Source organism: Natator depressus, chromosome 3 (genome assembly GCF_965152275.1).
Source record: "Natator depressus isolate rNatDep1 chromosome 3, rNatDep2.hap1, whole genome shotgun sequence".
In the NCBI taxonomy this organism is placed as follows: Eukaryota; Metazoa; Chordata; order Testudines; family Cheloniidae; genus Natator; species Natator depressus.
In genome coordinates, this window is record NC_134236.1 from 158333050 (window position 1) to 158359374 (window position 26325).

General features: G+C 45.2%; 1 protein-coding gene across 3 annotated transcripts in view; it reads right to left on the reverse strand.

The window, feature by feature from the left end:
• The window catches only part of PSEN2 (presenilin 2), a 39439-nt gene continuing 13114 nt past the window's right edge, over positions 1–26325 (reverse strand). Inside the window, exons 5-11 of one of the 3 annotated variants that reach the window (XM_074949155.1) lie at positions 25976–26043; positions 24245–24465; positions 23471–23569; positions 13637–13714; positions 12579–12701; positions 6589–6707; positions 1–2384 (exon numbers count right to left, since the gene is read on the reverse strand). In XM_074949155.1, the coding sequence (XP_074805256.1) occupies positions 2229–2384; positions 6589–6707; positions 12579–12701; positions 13637–13714; positions 23471–23569; positions 24245–24465; positions 25976–26043 (864 nt within the window). In that variant the 3' untranslated portion in view covers positions 1–2228. Of the gene's footprint in view, positions 2385–2454; positions 2975–6588; positions 6708–12578; positions 12702–13636; positions 13715–23470; positions 23570–24244; positions 24466–25975; positions 26044–26325 lie in introns of those variants that run through there. The other 2 variants (XM_074949156.1, XM_074949157.1) reach the window with 2 other exon arrangements.

The following is a 26325-nucleotide window of genomic DNA, read 5'->3' on the forward strand; positions in this document are numbered from 1 at the left end:
TGATATAACCAGTACAGCACTATCAGCCTCAGTGGAGTTACGTCAATTTACACCAGATGAGTTACCCCTTTGTTCCTTCATTTACAATTTCAGATTGCCTAAAATAAGTTCGTTCTCACATAAATAGGCCACAAACATGTGTAGCCCACAGGATTTTCTTCATTGTATATAAAAATTTTATACCCACTCCACACTATGTTATCTGAGGAAAAAAATTCATCTAGTTAAAAATATTAGATGTGATCACATTCAAATCTGACCCAAAATTTAGAGATTTTATTAAAAGACCAAAAACACTTACACAAACCTTAAAACCAAACAAATATGCTCATTATTTTTAGATTCTCATGGAAACACCTTTTAGTAACAATTAGCTACTCTGCTGTAGCATTTGTAACCAACACATAGCAGTAGTGAGAAAAATGACAGCGACACAGACAACAAAAAGCAGAATTGAGTTGTTTATCCAAGCTGAGGTACATAAAATCCTTATAAACACCCAAATTAAAATGTTTTTTTAAACAATTTGAATGAATCTTTATTAATATATTGATATTAAATGAGCATTCTTTTAAATATCAAAGTAGGTTAGATTTAACAAGTCTATTGGAAAAACAATTTTAAAAATAAATTATCCAGTGCCTCTTCTAAAGAGAATATCTGCAGACATTAATTTTTACTCCTGTGGATCATATCACATTCATTCACACAAGCCTTTCACAATGGTATATTTTGCACATTGATTAACTGTCGAAGAAAAATAAGAGCTTGTTTATGCACTTGACACTCAAGCTAGATAAAAGGAGTTCTATTTCTTAGAAATGGACTTTTGGAAGAAAAAGAACACACTGAAAAATGGAATGATTAACACATCTAACAGAAAGCTTGAGTCAGACACATGATCTTAGCTGGCAACAAGCGCTGTAGTTTTTATGGGGTCATGTTAGCCTTGTAATTATTTTCAGTTTCAATCATGCCATATTTAGAACAGACTGCAGATCAAAAAAAAAAAAAAAAAAGTCGCATCCACATTTTGATACAAACTGTAGCAATGTATTTCCAAAATAGTCACTCTTACATTAAATATTTATATAGTTTTTTTTAAGCTTGTCATAAAAAGTATTTAAACAATACAAAAAAAAAATAGATAGGTCAAGCCTAGGTCAGTGTAAGAATCTCTTTATAAAGGAGAGGTAACAGTTCTCCCTATAGTGATTACATTACACATAGGAATCAGACCAAGAATACACACAGGAAGCTACAGGTCAATTAGTTTAATTGAAGTTCTGTCATATTTCCAACCTTTTTGGTCATCTGAGGTTTGTAATGGTGAACAAAGACGACGTTTCCTAACACTTTAGCTGCCAGAAAAAGATAGGAAAATGTAACTCTCACTTCCAGAGTGGCTTAGGGGTTTATGAGTTTGTACACAGCCTTTGAGCTTTTAGCTCAGCCAGTAGAGGCTCATGCTTTTAGATCTGACCCAAGGACATCTTATTACAAAGCAAGACTTCATTTGCCACATCCCATTAGGGTACTAATGAGCAACTTTTTTAGACAAAGGGCCAGATTTGGATTTCAGTGAGGCTTCCAGAATTGAGCCCAAAGTGTTGGAAACATCCCTGTGGGAATAGCAGTCTCCCTTTCTAACACTCACAGTCAATTACATTAGTTTACTCTCCTGCATGTACGCTGACCACCTCACTTGTCCAATTATGATTCTGTGACTTACTTGTAATTAGTGTTAGCACTTTTCACTTTCAAAGTGCTGTGCAAAGTATTGGAATACAATTAACCCTCTTTGCAACTTCAGGTCAAAGCGTAAACACAGGTCCTAGGCTCCCCCTACATGCACATGTAAGGTTCTTCATCTCTAGGTCAGCCTGTACTATATACAGACTCTCTCTGTTTACACCAGGCGATATTTAGATCAAGTGCATTCAGGTACTGCTCAGGTACCAATGCCAAAGCTGGGTTTTCAAGGAGCCCAAGTGAGTTAGGTACCCAACTCCTCTTGAAATTCACAGGAAGTTGGGTACCTAACTCCCTTGAATAAGCCCTAGATGTTAGCTACTAGACTTTACTAAGTATCTCATGATAGTTTTAAAAAGTTTTCTTAAAAATATATGGCACTAAGTGTAAAACTATACAACTTCCTCATTTAAAATGCCATACTTCACGGCAAGGCTTTAAAAAAAAAAAATCTTCCAACTTATCTTTCTTCATCTTTAAATATACAACTGGTGGGATGCCAGGGTGTCCATGAAAGGTCGCACCAGATTGTCTGTTGAGAAGTAGAATACCAAGCCAAAGGTAATGGAGATGGGAAGAGCAGGCAAGGCTTTCTTGAACACAGCCAGCAATAAAAGAGTCAGACACAAACCCTACCATAGAAGGGAACAAAGACATTACACATAAGAAGAGACCCAGAAATGCTTTCATTGTAGGAACCAGATCACATGAATAATATGTTATGTCCTGCATAGGAAAGGGAAGTCTGCCTGGGCGAGAGGGGATAGGGTGTCGTCCCCCACTTCACACACAGTGGCAGCCTATTTTCTAACCCACAGTTTGAGCGGACATGGGATTCCCTCGGCAATCTCGATCACAAGCTCTCTCAGCCAGGATAAGCGAGAGGTAACAAGCGTCCTTGTTAATCTACAACTAACATAGAAAGGGTTAATTTATTTACATATTTCAAATCTTTGCTCGATACCATTATGTAGCATTTACTGATCAGTTACAGATAAGCGTCCAAGTTATAGTCAGCTACAAACAACAAGCTTCATTTTCCATACAGGGATTAGCACACAGTAGATCTGTTTTTAACACCTTTCCAGCTGCCACGGTCTATGGAAAAGAACTAAAACCAAAAAAAACCCTGGTTCCTCTCAGATGAGTTCTCTCCTTATTCTGAGGTAAACACTACTGGTAGCTGTAAAGCAGGCCAAGGTCTCAGTTTTAATTGGAGCATCTTCATCAGAGCCAAAAGTTGTAGTTTTGGGAGGTTTTTGAGCGAGAGAGAAGGAGAGAAAAAAAAAGATATCTAAGTGCTTCGAAACTACAATAGGCCCACACACCACCAGCATCGCTAAGTGAAGAAAGCTCCAAACCTGCCCACCCACATGGCAGGCTCTTTGGGGGAAGTCCACTCCTATGCAAGGACAATTTCACCTCACTATATAGCGATGGGTGGGGTGAAATTTCCACTGCTTCCCCCAAGTTTGAAACTTCACTTCAGTGACAGGAAGTAGACCTTAGGGGAAGATTTGTTTTAAATGAAAATTAGTGGAGTGAAGACAGGTAAAGCACTACTGCAGGGGTCGGCAACCGGTGGCACGTGAGGCGACTTTTACTGGCACGCTGCTGCTAGCCGGGGTCCCGGCCGCCGGCCCCACTCAGCCCACTGCCAGCCTGGGTGAACGGAACCCCCGGCCAGCAGCAGGCTGAGCAGGGCCGGCGGCTGGGACCCCAGCTGGGAGGAGCCAGCATACAGAATCCCAGACCGGTACCGAGCTGAGCCACTCAAGTCCGGCCCTGCTCAGCCCTTCTGCCGGCCTGGGGTACCGGCAGCCAGCCCAGGGCTCTTCTCCTGGCCTGGGCCCAGTGCTCTGCAGCCCTCATCAAAAATTACACTACAATTAGCTTAAAAACTTGAAAACTTTGTTTGTATATTACAGTAATCGTTAAAAAAAGTATATGTTAATAAATACATAGGTTTGATGAAACAAAGTAGTTGTACTTATGTGCCTGTGCTTCATTTGTGTTTTCGATGATTTACGTTCTAAAAAAAAAAATCTCGCACGTCTTGCACCCCCAGAAAGGGCATCTCGCACCCCCAGGGGGTGCGTGCACCCCAGGTTAAGAACCACTGCACTAAACTGATAAGATCTGCATTTTAATTTAATTTTAAATTAAGCTTCTTAAACATTTTAAAAATCTTGTTTACTTTACATACAACAATAGTTTAGTTACATAATATAGACTCATAGAGAGACACCTTCTAAAAACGTTAAAATGTATTACTGGCACGCAAAACCTTAAATTAGAGTGAATAAATGAAGACTCGGCACACCACTTCTGAAAGGTTGCTGAGCCCTGCACTACTGCAAGCCTCAGCAACCCATGCCTCAGGCTGTCACACAAAATCAACTCCTTGCTGTAGAAACACAGCCCAGAATCCAAGCTTTCATTTTGTACTACTTCTTAGTGTATGCGTAACATGCCTCAGGTGGCACGTGACCGGGATACATCGCCGAATTTGATCTGCTGGTTGGATCATTAGCTTCTCCAGCTTGAGCGGGGTATGGACGAGGAGCGAGAGAAAAATATGATTTTAACCATTGTGGTTGTGAAGGAAGTGAAAAGAGTAATTGATTCACTGTTTTCTTCCTGACCCACAGGCAGTCTGAAACAATAGCTACTTAATTACTCCACCTCTGAGAGGTGGTAGCTGTATTGGCGGGCAAAGTTCTCCTGAGGTGGTTTGAACTATCCCATCCATCCCCATGTGGCATTCACTCTGAAACCCCAAGATAAATTTAAATGTTACCATTGTTAGTTACTTCACTACTGATCTTTTTGGCAGAAACATCCAGCTAATGCGATTATCATTACTGTGCTTTTACAGTCTCCAATCAACTCAACATCTTCCCAGGTACCAAAGCACCAACACTTAACACTCTCAAATGGGTGTACCCTCTTATGCTCCTTTGAGAATTCTACCCCAAAGAGTCCTTCCCCCACCCCCACCAGTCCAGCAGCCAAAACCTCCAGCTTCCCCCAATGATTTCTGCAATGTAGTTCTGTCGCACTGCCAAAGTGTGTTAAAAGAACTGAGATAAGAGACTGCCACACTGGGATTCCTATACCGATACCAAAGGGCTACAGAAACCAGGGAAAGCTTTATTGCAGAATTTAGATCTAGATTGCTTGGGAGTACTTGGGGGCTTCAGCTTGGCTACTTAAAATACTGACATTTATCAAACTAAAATACTTCTTTATCTAAGGCAACTGGAAGTTTAAGGCCCACTACTACAGCCACATGAATCCCCATATCCCTTCCACTTCTGTATGGATAGCACAAGCTCTCTACAGTCTTTGGACAAACATACATCAGGGCTGGCACCAGGCCCCACACCCTCCTCAATGGGTGTGGTTTCTTTCTGCAGGTCTGTACAAGGATGGCTTAGCACTACAACACCACAGACCATTCTGGAGCTGGAAAGTCAGAGAAACAGGACCTTGAAGCAAGCAGATGGAACCAGAACACATTAGAAGTACATTTTAGGGAAAACAGTGCAGTGCAGATAGTCTCATGGGCAGACTCTGGAGAGCACTTGCTGTAGGGAACAGACCAGCCCAGAGGATGGACTAGATGACTAATAGGACTTCCCCCTCCCCCATCTGTGAGGTTTTGAAAGCTGTGTTTAAAGCTAGGCTCACATACTCCACTTACATTAGATACACTAGGATTAGTTGCATCTTTTGCCCACTAAATTTCCATTGCCCAGCATGCACCTTTCGTTAGAATGTTGACAGCTTCAAAATCACCACCCTACAGACTCAGGAGTGACAATATTAGAGCATGTAGCAGTGCTCTTCAACACACACAGAGATCTGATTTGCAAGGTGCTGAGCTCCTGGCAGGGCTGGGTTCTATGACAGCTACAATATGGTAATTTCTTCACAATGAAGAGGACTGTTTCAGAGGAGTTAGTCTCTGGCATTTCTGTTGCTTCCCAGCAAACACTGGAACAGAACACACCTCTGTCTGATAGCCTGAAACTGATGAGGGTTCTTTATCTTGACAAAGCTCATCAACTTGTCAGGGGTTACTAATACAAAAGAAGCACAAACCTCTTCTATCCTCATGAAGCAGCTCCTGTTGTCCAGAGGCAGATTTTTTGAGCCATTCAAGCCCAGAGATCTCAGTACTCACTCTTAAATGTGACAAAAGTCCCTGATCTCTAGGCACTGAAACAAGAACACCAGCAGTTCAATTCTAACTCCTTTTCCCAGACCCTTGTTCCTCTGCCCCATGGTCTCCACCTGGCAGCTGATGTGGATCTTAAGGCTTGTCTACACTACCATTTACAATCCACACCCCTGAGCGATGTAAATTACACCAACCTAAGTAGACAGCGCTATGTTGGCAGGAGAACTTTGCCCGCCAACACAGCTATCACCTCTCACAGAGGTGGAGTAATTAAGTCAACGGGAGAGCTCTCTCCCATAGTCTTAGAGCATCCTCACCAGACACGCTATAGAGGCACAGCTGTGCCGCTGTAGCGCTTTAGTTAGACTAGCCCTTATTTGTTCTTTAAGGACTTTTTTGCCCAAAGGCACAGTCCAGAGTTGATCACCTTCTTGTCCCAGAGATATCAGAGTGCCCGCCTATGCTGATCACCTTTACATACAGTACGATGGGTAGATTCGTGTGTGGGTTTCTCCCTATATTACACAGCAGTAGTTTAATATTTAACACTGACCAGTTACTGATACGTCCATCAATGGTACAATGCCATGAAGTATATATAAAAAAAAAAGAGAGAGAGAGAGAGAGAGAACTTTTACAGTTTTACTTACTATAAGGATGGCTACAAAGCAGGCCAGTGTTGTATTCCAGTCTCCGCTAGCAGTGGCAGCTGCTTTCCCTACAAGCACACTGTAAAATATGAAGTCTCCAAGGCCTAGCTTGACACCCCCTGTTAAAAGTGAAAAATTTTTGCATCAATGCTCCTTTTCTTTCTGTTTTTCTTGCTTTACGCCCATCCCTTCTCCCTCCTTCATTGCAACTGGTCAAAGTTTCTACTCTTGACTAGCAACTCAGACCACCATGCTGACAACATTAAAGCGTTCCGTGGCACAGTTATTTGCATCCTCCCTGTACAGACAGCCTACTTTTTCACTTCACAGAAGCCAATGGACTTTCCTCTATAGAGGCACAAAACTCCAGGACATTTCCTCTGTCAAAATTATCTTGGGCTGGTTGGAAGATTTCAACTGGAAAGAATTTCCTCTCTTCTCCCACCCTCTGCAAACCTAATCTCCAACCAGCTACAGCGTTACTCTGTTTGGCCTGTTGGATCCCACACAACATGACACTTTCTCAAGCTCAGTGAGCACCATTAAAATCGGAAACATTTGCATGGTAAGGGCAGCTCTACGTATAGATTTTGTACCAGTTTAACTATACTGGTTTAGACACAGATATAGTTAAAATGGGTCCAACTCCCTAGCACAGGCAGTTATACTAGGATAAAAAAGTGCTTAAATCAGCATCTCTTATGATTACCAGACTTTAAACGCCCTTACACCAATTATAACTAAGGGTATGTCTACGCTACGAAATTAGGTCGAATTTATAGAAGTCGATTTTTAGAAACCGATTTTATACAGTCAATTGCATGTGTCCCCACTAAGCGCATTAAGTCAATGGAGTGCATCCACAGTACCGAGGCTAGCATCAGCTTTCGGAGTGTTGCACTGTGGGTAGCTATCCTGCAGTTCCCGCCGCCCACTGGAATTCTGGGTTAAGCTCCCAATGCCTGATGGGGCAAAAACATTGTCGCAGGTGATTTTGGGTACGTCGTCAGTCGCCCCTCCCTCCGTGAGAGCAATGGTAGACAATCGTTTCATGCCTTTTTTCCGTGCAGAAGCCATACTGCTTTCAGCAGACAGTGCAGTAGGACTGCTAACCATTGTCATCGAACCACCGCTTCCGCTGCCACTCTGTTTTCCTGCTCTTGTCTTGATAGTGAATTTCTCCATGTTGTGTCTCATGGGTTCCCGCTTCTGCTGCGACTCTGCTCTCCTGGTGGTCTCACAGGACCACTTCCACTGAAAGTCTGTTCGGCTGCTCTTGTCTCGCCATAACACGGCAAGCATGCAGCCCACTCAGCTGTTGTGTCCTGGCAGCAGACGGTGCAGTAGGTCTGCAAACCATCGTCACTGAACGACCACTTCCGCTGCCACTCTGCTCACACCATACCACAGCAAGCATGGAGCCCGCTCAGATCACTGTGGCAGTTATGAGCATTGTAAACACCTCGTGCATTATCATGCAGCATATGCAGAACCAGAACCTGCAAAAGCAGGCAAGGAGGCGATGGCAGCACGGTGAGGAGAGCGATGAGGACACGGACACAGACTTCTCTCAAAAGCATAGGCTCCGGCAATTTGGCCATCCCGGTGGCAACGGGGCAGGCTCATGCCATGGAACACCAATTCTGGGCCCGGGAAATAAGCACAGACTGGTGGGACCGCATAGTGTTGTGGGTCTGGGATGATTCCCAGTGGCTGTGAAACTTTCGCACGTGTAAGGGCACTTTCATGGAATTTTGTGACTTGCTTTCCCCAGCCCTGAAGCGCAAGAATACCAAGATGAGAGCAGCCCTCACAGTCCACAAGCGAGTGGCGACAGCCCTCTGGAAGCTTGCAATGCCAGACAGCTACCGGTCAGTCGGGAATCAATTTGGAGTGGACAAATCTACCGTGGGGGTTGCTGTGATCCAAGTACCCAATGCAAATCACTGAGCTGCTGCTATCAAGGGTAGTGACTCTGGGAAATGTGCAGGTTATAGTGGATGGCTTTGCTGCAATGGGATTCCCTAACTGTGGTGGGGCCATAGACGGAACCCATACCCCTATCTTGGGACCGGACCACCAAGGCAGCCAGTACATAAACCAAAAGGGGTACTTGTCAATGGTGCTGCAAGCACTGGTGGATCACAAGGGACGTTTCACCAACATCAACATGGGATGGCCAGGAAAGGCACGACGCTCGCGTCTTCAGGATCTCTGGTCTGTTTCAAAAGCCGCAGGAAGGGACTTTATTCCCAGACCAGAAAATAACCGCTGGGGATGTTGAAATGCCTATAGTTATCCTTGGGGATCCAGCCTACCCTTTAATGTCATGGCTCATGAAGCCGTACACAGGCAGCCTGGACAGTAGTCAGGATCTGTTCAACTATAGGCTGAGCAAGGGCAGAATGGTGGTAGAACGTGTATTTGGACGTTTAAAAGCACACTGGCACAGTTTACTGACTTGCTCAGACCATAGTGAAACCAATATTCCCATTGTTATTACTGCTTGCTGTGTGCGCCACAATATCAGAGAGTAAGGGAGAGACGTTTATGGCGGGGTGGGAAGTTGAGGCAAATAGCCTAGCCCCTGATTACACACAGCCAGACACCAAGGCGGTTAGAAGAGCACAGCGGGGCATGCTGTGCATCAGAGAAGCTCCGAAAACCAGTTTCATGGCTGACCAGGCTACGGTGCGACAGTTCTGTTTGTTTCTCCTCGATGAAAACCCACCCCCTTGGTTCACTCTACTTCCCTGTAAGCCAACTGCCCTCCCCTCCCTCCTTCGATCACAGCTTGCAGAGGCAATAAAGTCATTGTTGGTTCAAATTCATGCAGTCTTTATTAATTCGTCACACAAACAGGGGGATAACTGCCACGGTAGCCTGGGAGGGGTGGGGGAGGAGGGAAGGATAAGGCCACGCTGCACTTCAAAACTTATTGAATGCCAGCCTTCTGTTGCTTGGGCAGTCCTCTGGGGTGGAGTGGTTGGGTGCCTGGAGGGGGCCACCCCCCCGCATTCTGGGCATTTAGGTGAGGAGGCTATGGAACTTGAGGAGGAGGGCAGTTGATTACACAGGGGCTGCAGTGGCGGTCTGTGCCTTTCCTGCACCTCAACCATACACCAGAGCATATCAGTTTGATCCTCCAGTAGCTTCAGCATTGTATCCTGCCTCCTTTCATCATGCTGCTGCCACCTTTCCTCTTGATCCCGCCACCTCTCCTGTTGCTCCCGCCACGTGGCCTCTCGCACGTCCCTCCTGTCCTTGAGTTCATTTTGTGATTTCCTGGACTCTGCCATTGTCTGCCTCCATGCATTCTGCTGGGCTCTTTCAGTTTGGGTAGACTGCATGAGCTCAGAGAACATTTCATAGTGAGTGCGTTTTTTTCACCTTCTTATCTGCCCTAACCTCTGGGACAGAGATGCCAGTCGCAGCGTTGAAACATTTGCAGCTGTGGGAGAAAAAAAAAAGGGAGATTAAAATTGAAAAAAAAAGAGACATTGGCCATTTAAGAGGAGGGGCTGATGTTTTCAGGTTAACGTGCAGCACAAACCCAACTAACCCCCCCCCCCCACACACACACACACACACACACCCACCCCCAATTCGCTGGGATGATCACTTCACCCGTCCCCCCACCACGTGGCTAACAGCAAGGATGATTTCTTTTCAGCCACAGGCAAACAGCCCAGCAGGAACAGCCACCTCTGAATAAAATTCCCCTTTTTCAACCAGGCGACCATGAATGATATCACTCTCCTGAGGACAACACAGAGATAAAGAACGGATGTTGCTTGAATGCCAGCAAACACCGGGACCACATGCTGCCATGCTTTCTTATGCAATGATTCTAGGCTATGTGCTACTGGCCTGCCATGGTAAAGTGTCCTACCATGGAGGACGCAATAAGGCTGCCCTCCCCAGAAACCTTTTGCAAAGGCTTTGGGAGTACCTCCGGGACAGCTTCATTGAGATGTCCCTGGAGGATTTCCGCCCCATCCCCAGACACGTTAACAGACTTTTCCAGTAGCTGTACTGGCCACAAATGCATCCCAAGTTTTCAGGTCAAAGTAATCATTAAACACGCTTGCTTTTAAACCGTGTATTATATTTACAAAAGGTACACTCACCAGAGCTGCCTTCTCCGCCTTCAAGGTCGGGAGCCTGGGTTGGGAGGGTATTGGATCCATGGTGATAAACAGTTCCTGGCTGTTGGGGAGAACGGTTTCTCCGCTTGCCTGGTGTGCGCTATCTTCCTCGTCCCCAAAATCCTCATCCCTGTTGCAGGAGACTCCCCCTTGCAGGAGTCCACGTACAGGGGTGGGGCAGTGGTAGGGACACCCCCTAGAATTGCATGCAGCTCATCATAGAAGTGGCATGTCTGGGGCTCTGACCCTGAGCGAGCGTTTGCCTCTTGGGTTTTTTGGTAGGCTTGCCTAAGCTCCTTAAGTTTCACGCGGCACTGCTGCGGGTCCCTGTAATAGCCTCTGTCCTTCGTGCCCTTGGAGATTTTTTCAAATATTTTGGCATTTCGACTTTTGGAATGGAGTTCTGATAGCACGGATTTGTCTCCCCATAGAGCGATCAGATCCAGTACCTCCTGTTTGGTACATGCTGGAGCAATTTTGCAATTCTGGGACTCCATGGTCACCTCTGCTGATGAGATCTGCATAGTCACTGTGCTGATCAGCTTGCCACACTGGCCAAACAGGAAATGAAATTCAAAAGTTCACGAGGCTTTTCCTGTCTACCTGGCCAGTGCATCCAAGTTCAGAGTACTGTCCAGAGCGGTCACAGTGCAGCACCGTGGCATAGCTCCCGGAGGTCAATACCGTCGAATTGTGTCCACACTAACCCAAATTCGACCCTGCGATGTCAATTTCAGCGCTAATCCCCTTGTCGGGGAGGAGTACAGAAATCGATTTTAAGAGCCCATTAAGTCGACAAAAATGGCTTCGTTAAGTGAACGGGTGCAGGGTTAAAATTGAAATAACGCTGCTAAATTCAACCTAAGCTTGTAGCGTAGACCAGAGCTAAGGCTGCGTGTCTGTCATGGAGGTCGTGGATTACATGACCTCTGTGACATCTGCAGCGGATGGTGCTGTCTAAGGGGCAGCCCCTGGACTAGCAGCAGCAGTTTGGGTGTGTGGGAGGGGGCTCAGGGCTGGGGCAGGGGTGTGTGGCGGAAGAGGTGTCTCCCCGGCTTTCCCAGCATGTCCCTGCAGCTCCTAGGTGGAGCAGCCGGGGGGGGGGGGGTGCTCAGCATGCTGCCCGCACCCGCAGGACCCACCCCTGGAGCTCCCATTGGCTGTGGTTCCTGGCCAACGCGAGTTGCGGGGGCAGCGCTTGTGGCAGGAGTAGTGCATGGAGCCCCCCTAGCCACCCCTCCCCCTAGGAGCTACAGGGACATGCCGGTCAGAGCCAGGTAGGGAGCCTGCCAGCCCTCCCACCCCCTGAGCACCCACAGCGCCCCGGCCCAAGTTTTAGTTGGGGTACGTAGTAAGAGTCATGGACAGGTCACGGGCAGCAAGGAAAAATTCACGGCCTGTAACCTGTCCATGACTTTTATTAAAAATACCCATGACTAAAAGTAGCTTTAATTATAACTGCATCCACCCTAGGGGCGTTCCCCTGACGACAGCCATTTAGAAAGCAATATACTTACATCAATTTCTAAACTGATATGATTAAATTGGTACCAAAACAAAAAACCACACAAACAACTGTGTGAAGACCAGCCCTTAGGTATAAGAGCCTCCTGTTCTAAGCATAGTTAGAATAGATATTGCAGCATGAAAATCATTTTGAGTCAGATTCAGATACCCTTCTTACTCACATTCAGTCATTATCTTACTGTTCAGATACTCCCATTCGTTTCAATAGAACTACTCAGAGCAAGGTGCTCCCAATGTGAGTAGGAGAATTTGACTCTTTACTGTGTATGGCAGGATGCCATTTAAAAGCAAGTTTTCATGACTTGTTTGCCTTACTTTCCTCCTCTTCCAGCTCCTCTAATAAGGAAGTGGTTGGATGGGTTGGAGCTGGACTCCTGGCCTCGGAGATTTCGGACTCCACGTATGCAGGATTGTCATTGATCTCTCTCATGTCTTCAGCTGGGTTCCCCCAAAAAAGACACCAAACACCACAACAAAGAAGAGACAAAACGAAGGCATCTACATTAACATGTTTTGAGAAACATGAAGTAAGCAGCCTTTATGAAGGGGCTTCTCCATACCAAATCAGGGATGAGTGGGTGAAGTCTCAGTGTACAAACTGTAGTGTTCATTAGGACTGGATTAAATACAGATTCTAAATGGCTTTGTCGAGAGTGCATGCCCCCTACAGTATCATCAGAAATAGTAAAGACGCCATCATACCCAGGGCGTGATGGGTCAATGTACTAACTAAGTGTAGAGCAGCAATCTAGTTTAGCTTGGTTTATTCTGAATATAAAAGTGTTCCTAGTTATCAAGCCTTAAGGTCCATTTGTTTTGTTTCCTTTCTTAAAAAAAGGAAACACTGTTTAAGAGAGCTACTACTGGCTTCTGAAGCACAACAGAAGCAGCTATTTTTAGTGATTAACTGGGAAAACCATTTATAGTAAAACCCACTCATGCCCCAAGACTACATCACACATCAGGTTTAGCTCATTCATTTTTAAGATATGTAGTTTGGCTTTAAACTTACAGTCTAAAGCAAACTAATTATTCAGCCCCAACTACGTGAAAAATCCAGTAGTGCCCCAAGCACTTAGATAATTGGGGTTTTACTAGCTGCACTTTAATACATATTAGAAAACACTTTTATAAAAAAGTAATGAAGCCTTAACACCAGACCTCCCTACAGCACTCTACTAATCTTTATTGACAAGCCAGGTGAGGATTTGAGAGAGAAAACAAATCAGTGAGGTTTTACTACAGTCCTGTCTAGCATGCAATAGAAACAAACTGCAAAACATGCACAAGCTTATTGCGCCACAGATTTGCAATTTGAAAACCAAAGACACTGTAACTACAGTACATAGTTCTCCATTAAGAGCAAAACGGACCTGAATCCCACGTCTGCTGAGTAAGGTCCCTTGATGCTGTGTCTGGCTTTGCCATTCCTACTGTCCACACCATAGCAGCTGTAGGGAAAAGAAATAATGTGTAGAAAATTATAGGTCACCGACTGTTCAGAGGAGCTAGACAGTATTTTAGTGGCTCTACTTTCATCTGGAATTTTACACAGAAGGCAAAGAAACTAAATCACCCTCACACTCAAAACCCACATCCTGGTTGGCATATTCCTATTCCCTAGTGTCATAAATATAAAGGGAAAGGTAAACCCCTTTAAAATCCCTCCTGGCCAGAGGAAATCTCCTCTCACCTGTAAAGGGTTAAGAAGCTAAAGGTAACCTCGCTGGCACCTGACCAAAATGACCAATGAGGAGACAAGATACTTTCAAAAGCTGGGAGGAGGGAGAGAAACAAAGGGTTTGTGTGTCTGTCTATATTTTGTCTTTGCCGGAGATAGACCAGGAATGAAGCCTTAGAACTTTTAGTAAGTAATCTAGCTAGGTATGTGTTAGATTATGATTTCTTTAAATGGCTGAGAAAAGAATTGTGCTGAATAGAATAACTATTTCTGTCTGTGTATCTTTTTTTAACTTAAGGTTTTTGCCTAGAGGGGTTCTTTATGTTTTGAATCTAATTACCCTGTAAGGTATTTACCATCCTGATTTTACAGGGGGGATTTCTTATTTCTAATTCTATTTTTATTAAAAGTCTTCTTGTAAGAAAACTGAATGCTTTTTCATTGTTCTCAGATCCAGGGGTTTGGGTCTGTGGTCACCTATGCAAATTGGTGAGGCTTTTTATCCAACATTTCCCTGGAGAGGGGGGGGTGCAAGTGTTGGGAGGATTGTTCATTGTTCTTAAGATCCAAGGGTCTGGGTCTGTAGTCACCTAGGCAAATTGGTGAGGCTTTTTACCAAACCTTGCCCAGGAAGTGGGGTGCAAGGTTTTTGGGAAGTATTTTGGGGGGAAAGACGTGTCCAAACAGCTCTTCCCCAGTAACCAGTATTTGTTTGGTGGTGGTAGCGGCCAATCCAAGGACAAAAGGGTGGAATATTTTGTACCTTGGGGAAGTTTTGACCTAAGCTGGTAAAGATAAGCTTAGGAGGTTTTTCATGCAGGTCCCCACATCTGTACCCTAGAGTTCAGAGTGGGGGAGGAACCTTGACATGGTGGCAGAGTGGTGGGATTAACCTGAAATCGTTTTGAGATCCAGTTGAGATTTGTTGAACTAGAAATACAGATTTTAAAAAAAGGAGATTTTTTTTTTTCCTTTGGAAAGGAAGTCCAGAAAGCAGCTTGTTTTTCTCTGCTTTGTGGCCAAGCAGAGACAAAAGGGGATTATCTTTGTGAATTGCAGGTTTTCTTTGCCTGGAGGCAGGGTACTTAACTCCTGCAGGGAAATTCACAGTCTTCCAACCCAGAGTTTTTTTTTTCCCCTAAAAGTAAATAGAAGGGGGGGTGTTCTACCCATTTGCCTGGAGACAAAAGTGGCAGGGGTTTTTTTTTTTTTGGATTTTGATTTTTTACAAGGAGCACAAGTTTAAAAAGGAAACTTGGTTTTTCTTTGGGCTGGGTAAACAGGTTTCAAAGTAGTTGGAAGTTTTTGCTTTGATTTGGGCCCAGAGCAGAGACAAGGGAATTGTCTTTTTCTGTAGGCTGACAATCACTATCAGAGAATAGGTATTCTATTCCAGCACAGCAAAATTTTACAGCCAAGTTTTGTTTGTTTATTTCTAAACCTCGGGTGTAAAGTTAGTTAAAAACAGAGAGGTTAGGATGACAGAATCCACAGCACAACAAAAGATGGAATTAGCCAGATTTCAGGCTGAGGAAAAACAAAAGAAACATGAAAGACAGATAGAACTCATGCGGCTGGAAAAGGAGGTACAGGAGGCTGCCCACAGGAGGGAAATGGAGGCAAGGAAGCATGTGGAGGAGGAGAAGGAAAAAGAGAGGAAGCATGCACTGGAGATGGAGAAGGTAAAGGCTCAGCAGAATATACCAACAAACCCTAGCAATCCTTCTCCAGGTACCACTCCCCATCCCAGAAAGTTCCCCACCTACAAGGCAGGTGATGATACTGAGGCCTTCTTAGAAAACTTCGAAAGGGCCTGCCTTGGGTACAACATCTCTACTGACCAATACATGGTAGAGCTGAGGCCGCAGCTCAGTGGACCCTTAGCTGAGGTGGCAGCTGAAATGCCTAAAGAACACATGAACAAGTATGAACTGTTTAAATCCAAGGCGAGAGTCAGAATGGGGATAACACCCGAGCAGTCTCGTCGGAGGTTCAGAGCCCTAAGGTGGAAACCAGACGTGTCATTTACCCGACATGCCTACCACATTGTGAAACATTGGGATGCCTGGATATCCGGAGCAAGTGTTGAATCTCCAGTAAATTTGCCCTTCCTAATGCAAATGGAACAGTTCTTAGAGGGTGTTCCTGAGGAAATAGAAAGATACATCCTAGATGGGAAGCCCAAAACTGTAATCGAGGCAGGAGAGATTGGAGCCAGATGGGTGGAGGTGGCAGAGAAGAAAAAAACTGGTCGCAGTTGGAGCGGAGACCAGAAGGGACAACCCCAGACCACACCCTATTACCGGGGGCCGCCCAAAGCCCCACCTACCTCCCAAAGAACCCTCCAGACCCCTTATCGTCCCACCACCCCGTTCTCCAGCAACCCTCCTCGCCCCAGTGACCCATCAGCTGGACGATGTTTTAAATGTAACGAGCTGGGGCATGTAAAGGCCAACTGCCCCAAGAACCCCAACAGATTACAGTTCATTGCACCGGAATCACACCAGAGGTCCACAGGCCCAGATACCTCCCAGATACCCTTGGAGCGGAGGGAAACTGTGAGTGTGGGCGGGAAGAAGGTCACCGCGTGGAGGGACACCGGAGCACAAGTGTCAGCTATCCATGCTTCCTTAGTGGACCCCAATTTAATCAACCCAGAGATCCAAGTGACGATTCAACCCTTCAAGTCCAACTCTTTCGATTTGCCTACAGCCAAGTTGCCTGTCCAGTACAAGGGCTGGTCAGGAACGTGGACTTTTGCAGTCTATGATGATTATCCCATCCCCATGCTGTTGGGGGAAGACTTGGCCAATCATGTGAAGCAGGCCAAGAGGGTGGGAACGGTCACCCGCAGCCAGGCTAAACAAGCCGTGAGGCCTAGCTCTGTTCCGAAAACTTCTATCAGGACCTGGTCAGAGGTGATGGACCCGGACCCCAGACCAATGTCTGCAACAGCAGTAGTGGATCCAGTCCCAGAGACCCAGACGGAACCAGTCCCAGAACTGGAACCAGCCGAACAACCAACACCAGACCCATTGCCAGCACTGAATCCAGTACTTGCAACCTCAACACCAGAGGGCCCCACCGACCCTGAACTGGCAGCAGCCGATAACCCGACACAAGAGGCTCAGCCGGAGCCTGAACCCCAACATAGTGCACCAGCGGAGAGCGGTTCACAGTCAACAGAAACAGCTCCATCCCCTATATCGCTTCCAGAGGGACCAAGCCTAGGTCCACAATCCAATGAGGAACTGATGTCTCCAGCATCGAGGGAACAGTTCCAGACCGAACAGGAAGCAGATGAAAGCCTCCAGAGAGCTTGGACGGCGGCACGGAGCAACCCACCGCCTCTCAGCTCTTCTAATCGATCCAGGTTTGTTGTAGAAAGAGGACTTTTATACAAGGAAACTCTTTCTGGTGGACACCAGGAAGACTGGCATCCTCAGAGACAGTTGGTAGTTCCAACTAAATACCGGGCCAAGCTCTTGAGCTTAGCCCATGATCACCCTAGTGGCCATGCTGGGGTGAACAGGACCAAAGACCGTTTGGGGGGGTCATTCCACTGGGAGGGAATGGGCAAGGATGTTTCTACCTATGTCCAGTCTTGTGAGGTGTGCCAAAGAGTGGGAAAGCCCCAAGACCAGGTCAAAGCCCCTCTCCAGCCACTCCCCATCATTGAAGTTCCATTTCAGCGAGTAGCTGTGGATCTTCTGGGTCCTTTTCCGAAAAAGACACCCAGAGGAAAGCAGTACATACTGACTTTCATGGATTTTGCCACCTGATGGCCGGAAGCAGTAGCTCTAAGCAACACCAGGGCTAACAGTGTGTGCCAGGCACTAGCAGACATTTTTGCCAGGGTAGGTTGGCCCTCCGACATCCTCACAGATGCAGGGACTAATTTCCTGGCAGGAACTATGAAAAACCTTTGGGAAGCTCATGGGGTAAATCACTTGGTTGCCACTCCTTACCACCATCAAACAAATGGCATGGTGGAGAAGTTTAATGGAACTTTGGGGGCCATGATACGTAAATTCGTAAATGAGCACTCCAATGATTGGGACCTAGTGTTGCAGCAGTTGCTCTTTGCCTACAGAGCTGTACCACACCCCAGTTTAGGGTTTTCCCCATTTGAACTTGTATATGGCCGTGAGGTTAAGGGGCCATTGCAGTTGGTGAAGCAGCAATGGGAGGGATTTACACCTTCACCAGGAACTAACATTCTGGACTTTGTAACCAACCTACAAAACACCCTCCGAACCTCTTTAGCCCTTGCTAAAGAAAACTTACAGGATGCTCAAAAAGAGCAAAAAGCCTGGTATGATAAACATGCCAGAGAGCGTTCCTTCAAAGTAGGGGACCAGGTCATGGTCTTAAAGGCGCTCCAGGCCCATAAAATGGAAGCATCGTGGGAAGGGCCGTTCACGGTCCAGGAGCGCCTGGGAGCTGTTAATTATCTCATAGCATTCCCCACCTCCAACCGAAAGCCTAAGGTGTACCATATTAATTCTCTAAAGACCTTTTATTCCAGAGAATTAAAGGTTTGTCAGTTTACAGCCCAGGGAGGAGACTACGCTGAGTGGCCTGAAGGTGTCTACTACGAAGGGAAATGTGCTGGTGGTGTGGAAGAGGTGAACCTCTCCATGACCCTTGGGCGTATGCAGCGACAGCAGATCCAGGAGCTGTGCACTAGCTACGCGCCAACGTTCTCAGCCACCCCAGGACTGACTGAACGGGCATATCACTCCATTGACACAGGTAATGCTCGCCCAATTAGAGTCCAACCTTACCGAGTGTCTCCTCAAGCTAAAACTGCTATAGAACGGGAGATCCAGGATATGTTACAGATGGGTGTAATCCGCCCCTCTGAAAGTGCATGGGCATCTCCAGTGGTTCTAGTTCCCAAACCAGATGGGGAAATACGTTTTTGCGTGGACTACCGTAAGCTAAATGCTGTAACTCGCCCAGACAACTATCCAATGCCACGCACAGATGAACTATTAGAGAAACTGGGACGGGCCCAGTTCATCTCTACCTTGGACTTAACCAAGGGGTACTGGCAGGTACCGCTAGATGAATCTGCCAAGGAAAGGTCAGCCTTCACCACACATCTCGGGCTGTATGAATTTAATGTACTCCCTTTCGGGCTGTGAAATGCACCCGCCACCTTCCAAAGACTTGTAGATGGTCTCCTAGCGGGATTAGGAGAATATGCAGTCGCCTACCTTGACGATGTGGCCATATTTTCGGATTCCTGGGCAGACCACCTGGAACATCTACAAAAAGTCCTTGAGCGCATAAGGGAGGCAGGACTAACTGTTAAGGCTAAGAAGTGTCAAATAGGCCTAAACAGAGTGACTTACCTTGGACACCAGGTGGGTCAAGGAACTATCAGCCCCCTACAGGCCAAAGTGGATGCTATCCAAAAGTGGCCTGTCCCAAAGTCAAAGAAACAGGTTCAATCCTTTTTAGGCTTGGCCGGTTATTACAGACGATTTGTACTGCACTACAGCCAAATCGCCGCCCCACTGACAGACCTAACCAAAAAGAAACAGCCAAATGCTGTGCAGTGGACTGAAAAGTGTCAGAAGGCCTTTAACAAGCTTAAAGCGACACTCATGTCTGACCCTGTACTAAGGGCCCCAGACTTTGACAAACAGTTCCTAGTAACCACAGATGCGTCCGAGCGTGGTGTGGGAGCAGTTTTAATGCAGAAAGGACCTGATCAAGAATTCCACCCTGTAGTGTTTCTCAGCAAAAAACTGTCTGAAAGGGAAAGCAACTGGTCAATCACTGAAAAAGAATGTTACGCCATTGTCTACGCTCTGGAAAAGCTACGCCCATATGTTTGGGGACGGCGTTTCCACCTGCAAACCGACCATGCTGCACTGAAGTGGCTTCACACCGTCAAAGAAACTAACAAAAAACTTCTTCGGTGGAGTTTAGCTCTCCAAGATTTTGATTTCGACATCCAACACATCTCAGGAGCTTCTAACAAAGTGGCTGATGCACTCTCACGTGAAAGTTTCCCAGAATCAACTGGTTAAAATCGTCCTTGAGATGTGGAAAATATTGTTAGTCTTTATATACTTGGTAGTATATTTAGAGATGCATGTGTCTTATTAACTCTGTTTTCCTAGAGCTCCAGGAAGAAATCCCAGCCAGTGTTTCACCCTAGCTGAGATTTGGGGGGCGTGTCATAAATATAAAGGGAAGGGTAAACCTTGACACCTAGTCATTTACTTAGCAAGATAGGAGGCAGCATATTACAGGTATCAGTACTCAGACCACAAGTTATTGCATGCAAGGAAGCCATTTTGTTTTCTATGGCTCTCAGAAAGCTAAGGCCGCAGATCCTCATCTCCTTCACTTGATCTGCTAAAGGAAAGAGGTGGCCCAGGAAATAGTGCCACTAAGGGAGGGATAGTGGTAGGTTTTCTGTAACATTCTTTGGTAATGAGAGAATGCTGCAACCCACTTACCTACGGTGGCAAGAGGTTTTTCTGTTTATTTCTGATTGGCCACCCCTTCCCTCTTGTTTTTCTGTAAGGGGGATGTTGGGAGCCTCCTGGGAGGTAAGTGGGAATATCCAAGGGCAGCCAGCCAGCGGCTGGTTTGGGGTTTACTTTTGAGATGGTTCCCTAAAATAAGGAAGGCAGGGACCTTTTTAAGATCAGAAAAGAAGCAGAAGTTTACTTGAGATGTGCACTAGGACTCTGGTTTCTTTATGGTTTCTGAGAGTGCCAAGGCAAATATAAAGACAGATTCCATTCGAGGCTCAGTTGCGGCAAGGAAGCCTCCACGGACTGTGGGCTTACAACGGAAACACGGATGTCAGGCAAAACTTTTTGTTGAGTTACTGTTTTCTGTGTTTTTTCCTTCTCCAAACGGAAGAAGTTCTTGATTTATTAGCTGTGCTGAGAGTCCGACTTTATCCAGACCTTTCCCCCTGCCTCTCTCACTCCCCCAGCATAACAGAAGCCTTGCTTAAAAAAAAAAAAAAAAAAAAAAAAAAAAAAAAGGCAAAACATCCCAAAGGAGTCCTTTCCAAATCACTCCATGGCAGCAGGATGAACCAGAAAAAGGCTTAAAAGAGCAGCTATATTAGCCTATGTCAATTTCCACCTGCCAGACTGATGAACCTCTTTAGATACAGGATGCTCATACATTCAGTGCCAGTCAGATAACTTCTGCAGCAATGTTACTGTGGTACCAGCCATAGCATCACTGCTCTCATAATAAGCCCCCTATCTTAGGGATTTATTAACATAAGCATTTCACTTCCCTTTTAGGGTGGAACCTGGTAAGAGGTTTGTCAGCCCAGGAAATCTGGGTAGGCTAATAAGAGATAAAGAAAATCCCCATACCTAAAGAAAAACCCCACAGCATGGGTTTAATGTCTTAGTTAAGGTGTGAGACCATTAAACAGCACAGGTCCTAAGCCCTTTGAAGTAATTGTGCCTTTTCTGAAGAATATATTTTAAAAATGGGGGAGCAGGGGAAAACACTGCACCAATAAAAAGTTACCCTCCGCTTCCGCATGAAAGTGGGTAACAACCAACAAGAAGCTACACTGCACCTGCAATTCTCCCCCTGGAGGGAGGATGAGAAAGAACCAGCCATGTGACAGATGTTGCTTAATGCACTACTGAAAGGTGCTCAAATACCAGTGTGCTAATGGTAGAGATTTACCCACACAAGACAGAAAAAGCACAGAGGCTGACTGTAGGAATGCTACAGAGTAATTCTGCTGTCAGGACTGTTGCACACAGGTTTCTTAGGCATGGGTGTGGTCATATCAATGCAACATCTGGGGCATGCGGGCCAAATTTCTCTAAGGCGTTGGACATGACAAAGAAGAAGGTAGCTGGGAGACTATTTTAAGAGCTATTGCCCTGTACTGGCTAATAATATAAGACCATACCCTTAAAGATACCAGTTCAGAGATGTATACAGGGATCAACACAGGCATAAATGGGTTTCCTTTGTGTCCAGTGGTCACCTGCTAAAATATTAGTGCAAATCAGATGATTTAAGTTTCTCTCTAGAACTTCTGATTCTGTGAGGGAGACATTGGTTCTCATGCATACCACCTTTTAAGGCAGAAATCTTCTAAGTGGGATTGGTAGCACCACCTATTACAAAGGTTGCCTGACATCTCCCATAACTCCCTGCTTTCAGTTGCTTATAAACGTTACCAAACTTTACAGCTTGAGCTGAATTTTCCACACTGGGCACATGCCTATTGTTGAAATTTTTTTTGGAACGCATCAACCAAAAGACTGTAGCTGTTCACAAGATGAGGCTAAGAAAAAATGTTATTCGCTCATATTAAAAAAAATAAATAAAAAAAATAAAAAAAATCTGGTGACCTTTGAGAGAAGTTCTAGTACCACCGTGCTTTGGAGCATGAACTTGAAATTTAGCAGAGGGTAGCCTGTGTGTTAAGGAGGTGAATTTTGCTGTTCATGTGAACATCTGCCCAATTTTGGCCCAGTTTTAAGCTTTTGAAAAAATCTTGGCTTGCACATGCTCAGTGAAGACTTCTTACAATTTAGCAGCTAAAGTCTCTGCATATTGTGTGCACAGTGGGCATGCTTCAGCACCTTACAGCATAACCCTCTTGTGCATATACATCATATGGTCTTTAATTACATAATCACTTTTTACCTGTTGGACCCCTGCTTCATTCAGTGCACAAGATGGACTTGCACCAACGATGAATCAAGGTTTGTGTAGTGGAAGAGCCTGTTGTCAAAGGACCCCTGCTTCATTTGTTGCAGAGTTAGAAGGTGTGTGGTGAATGAGGGAGGGGATTGCAGGAAGAGAAAGGACAATATCATGATTCAGGCAGCTGAATGCTGCCCTGTAGAATTGGATTCTATCCGTGCCTTTGCCACAGAGTGCCTGCAGCATGCTGGGCAAGTCACTTAAAACCAAGTGACCACCTGTGAAAAGCTAAATGGTATATTCCTCATTTTCTGCATGCCCAACTTGAGACCCCTACAGTCGGATTTGCAGAAGTGCTGAGCACTCATAACTGCAACTGAAGTCAATGGGATGTGTGCTTTGAACATAGGAAGTGCTACATAATGCAAAGTACACAGGTAACCTCTGAACCCTTTATTTTGACATTTCCTAAATAGGAGTGCTTGACTTTGCAGCTTTAATGTTCTTCTGACATAGCTTGTGTTTAATACCACAATAGGCTGATTCCTATCTTGAAAGATGTTGACTATAACCCACACAACACATATGCCAATGTTATTTAAAGTGATAAAAACTGGTAAATCAGCATTTAAACAACTGGATTTCTAAGGGTATGTCTAGACTAAGGTTTGTGGCCATACTGTAGTTTTAGTTAGTTGACCACTAGTTAACTTGAACTAGCCAACACCTTTATAAATACTAGTTTTGAGAGCAAGGAGCTAAGAAAAATGCTGCTCATTGGTACAGTGTGGCTATAAGCTTGGAATGGATATAAATCCAGTTAAAACATTAGCATTCAAATCTAGAAGTGATTACTCACAAGAATATATTAGTGCAGGAAATATAGGTTCATTTCTCTCCTGTGCAGTTTCTACCAGCATTCTCAGTGGCCCTCTGGGACACAGCACAGCGATCAGATCTGTGAAGAGAAAAGGGCCAGAGTCTCCAATCTCAAGCCACATGTTCTGTACATTTCCACCCCCCGCCCCCCATCTCTCTTCAAAATGGCATCTAGAGATATTTCACGCACAACAGTCATGATGTAAAGTTGGTAAGATTACCATAACACCATCTCATAATTAGTCTCTGCTTGAAGATCCCCTTTGCTGAAATACAGTCTCCCAGTTCAATGTTATAAGATTTTTCAGCATGCTAACATAAGTGGCCTCAGACAGGCCTTCATTTCCTTAAAATGAGACTATAGTGTACTTGAGGTGTACAGGATCAGATAGTTTTATTCACGTTTCAAGATCCATTGGTTCAAGACCCTTATTATTTTGTCTTTTATATAGTTCATGTCACTTGTACATTTCATTCCTGTGAGCCACCTTAACCTCTTCAAAGCTCCAAACCATTTAGAATGTCACCTGGGGTAAGTTTCCCCCAGTTCTGCAGGTACAGCCACACTTTACTTAATGCCAAAATCTGGGATTTCCCAATAACAAGCTAATGAGTTTTGTATTACTGCCAGGTTACTCCTGGTAAAGCCCACTGCCCACACCAAGGAGTTTCATAAATTCAGTCATTCCTCCTGCACAGGTTCTGCATGTTAGTTAAAGACACATTATAACAGTCACATCCAAGCCTTTTTTACCATAAATGGAAATGGCTCCTAGAATGACCCACGCTGACCATTCGGGTAGATATTTAATGAAAACCAATGCCATCAGCGCACTGATCATAATGAGATAGGCCTGCTGGAGGTGCAAGGGACCCTTCCAGTGGATACAAATCATCCCAACAGCTCCAAAATTCCAGATGACAAAGAACAAGGTGGGGTAATCCATAGCCACATTGTAGGTCTTCAGCACTTCGCTGCAGAACAAAACCAAAAGGTGATTTAGCTAAGTAATATGCAGCTGACAGGCAAGACACCTTCATGGCACTAGTCAGACAGGCATATCTCAGGCCTGACTAAGATGAAGCAGGTCAGGTCCTGAATTAAAAAATTCCACTTGCCCAAGAGAAGGGCTGTGAGAGATTGGTAAGATGAGTCTCCCCATTCCCAGCATCAGACTCCTCTACAGGGCCATAGCTGGCCACTCAGAAACTGAAGGCCATGCTGTCAAGTGTGGGCTGATGGGTAATCACACGGCCCAGCTGGAAGCAGCAACAGTTCCACAAACTCATTGCTCTCACCCACAGCAGAAGGTGCCATCATTGCTTCCTCATCACTAATTGCCCACTTGCCTTGCAGACAATGGCTGCTTCCAGTTCTCTATAGTTTTATGGCAGTAGGGTGGACACTAGATAGCACACAAGTACTGCATTGCCTTACACTTTGGGGTGGATAGCGAGACACACCAAAGACTGGATTGCTCACTCAGGTGAGCAAAATTTCCAGACATAGCTGAAAATAAGAATGCAGCAGTGTGGACAGCATTTAGTAGAGATGGCAAATGAGAAATGCCCTGTGCAAGGTACAATTTTCAAGACAAAATAAATATATCATTAGCAAGCTAGATGTGAGGTGTGACCCAGCACTGAAGTTAAGGGGAAAGAAAAATTTGCAGAGATGTGGTTAGAGAGTAAAATAAGGCACACTCTCAAGTCAGAGTATCCCCCACACCCCACATCAGGGAAAAAAACCACCAAAAACAAACAACAACAACCTCTCAGGCCCAGCTCTCAGGTACCACTACTGCACCAACAGCCCATTTTGAGAGCTCACTATTCAAGTGGCAAACTTCAGTGACAGCACCCTCTCCAAACAGGGAGCCTTCTGGGGGAGGGTACATCAGAACCTCAGCACTTCACACTAATGACTGGGAGACCTGTTGCAAATTAGCAAAATAAACCATTTTTAAAAAGCAAAGATAAGGCAACCATAGTTTTTACTAAAAAAAGAAAGAGGAGTACTTGTGGCACCTTAGAAACTAACCAATTTATTTGAGCATAAGCTTTCGTGAGCTACTGTATTTTCCCTGAATGCATCCGATGAAGTGAGCTGTAGCTCATGAAAGCTTATGCTCAAATAAATTGGTTAGTTTCTAAGGTGCCACAAGTACTCCTTTTCTTTTTGCGGATACAGACTAACACAGCTGCTACTCTGAAACCTGTCATAGTTTTTACTGTCCACTGAGGCTTAGTTTGCTTGACAATATTTTGTCAGCATGCTAGCTGATGGACCGTAGCACATTTTGTAAAGACAATGAAGTCTGAACAACAGGCAGCCTCACTACAAGTACTCTTCAGTCTTTGCTGAGAGACGGAGAGACCATTGTTTTTCTTGGTACAAATTAGTAAAGTTTTACTGTCTACTGCAAACACAAGGGTTTAATGAATTCTTCAATTACTACAGTACAAGCAGAATGTTTGCACTTACCCTAGATAGATGTAGGTGAAAAGGAACAGCAGCATCAGTGATGAAAGAATCAGCCAACCATGGATAAACTGTTCAATGGAAAGACAAGAGAGTAACTGACATGGCTGGATAGCTTTTTCCTCATGGTGTACTGTTGCGTGCACCAGTGTGGTCAGGGACATCCACAGGTTGCCAGCCTTTGACAGTCTTCCTCTTTCCTTCAATACACTGTACACGCCATAGAGAAGGGAGAGGGATCCCCCTGGGCTATCCAGTTACCTCACCTTCTCTCTATTCTTATCTTTCTTTCCAAGCTTTGAGCCTGCACCCTGCTGCTTTGGACTTCCTCTCCACCAACTCCCTTTTGGATC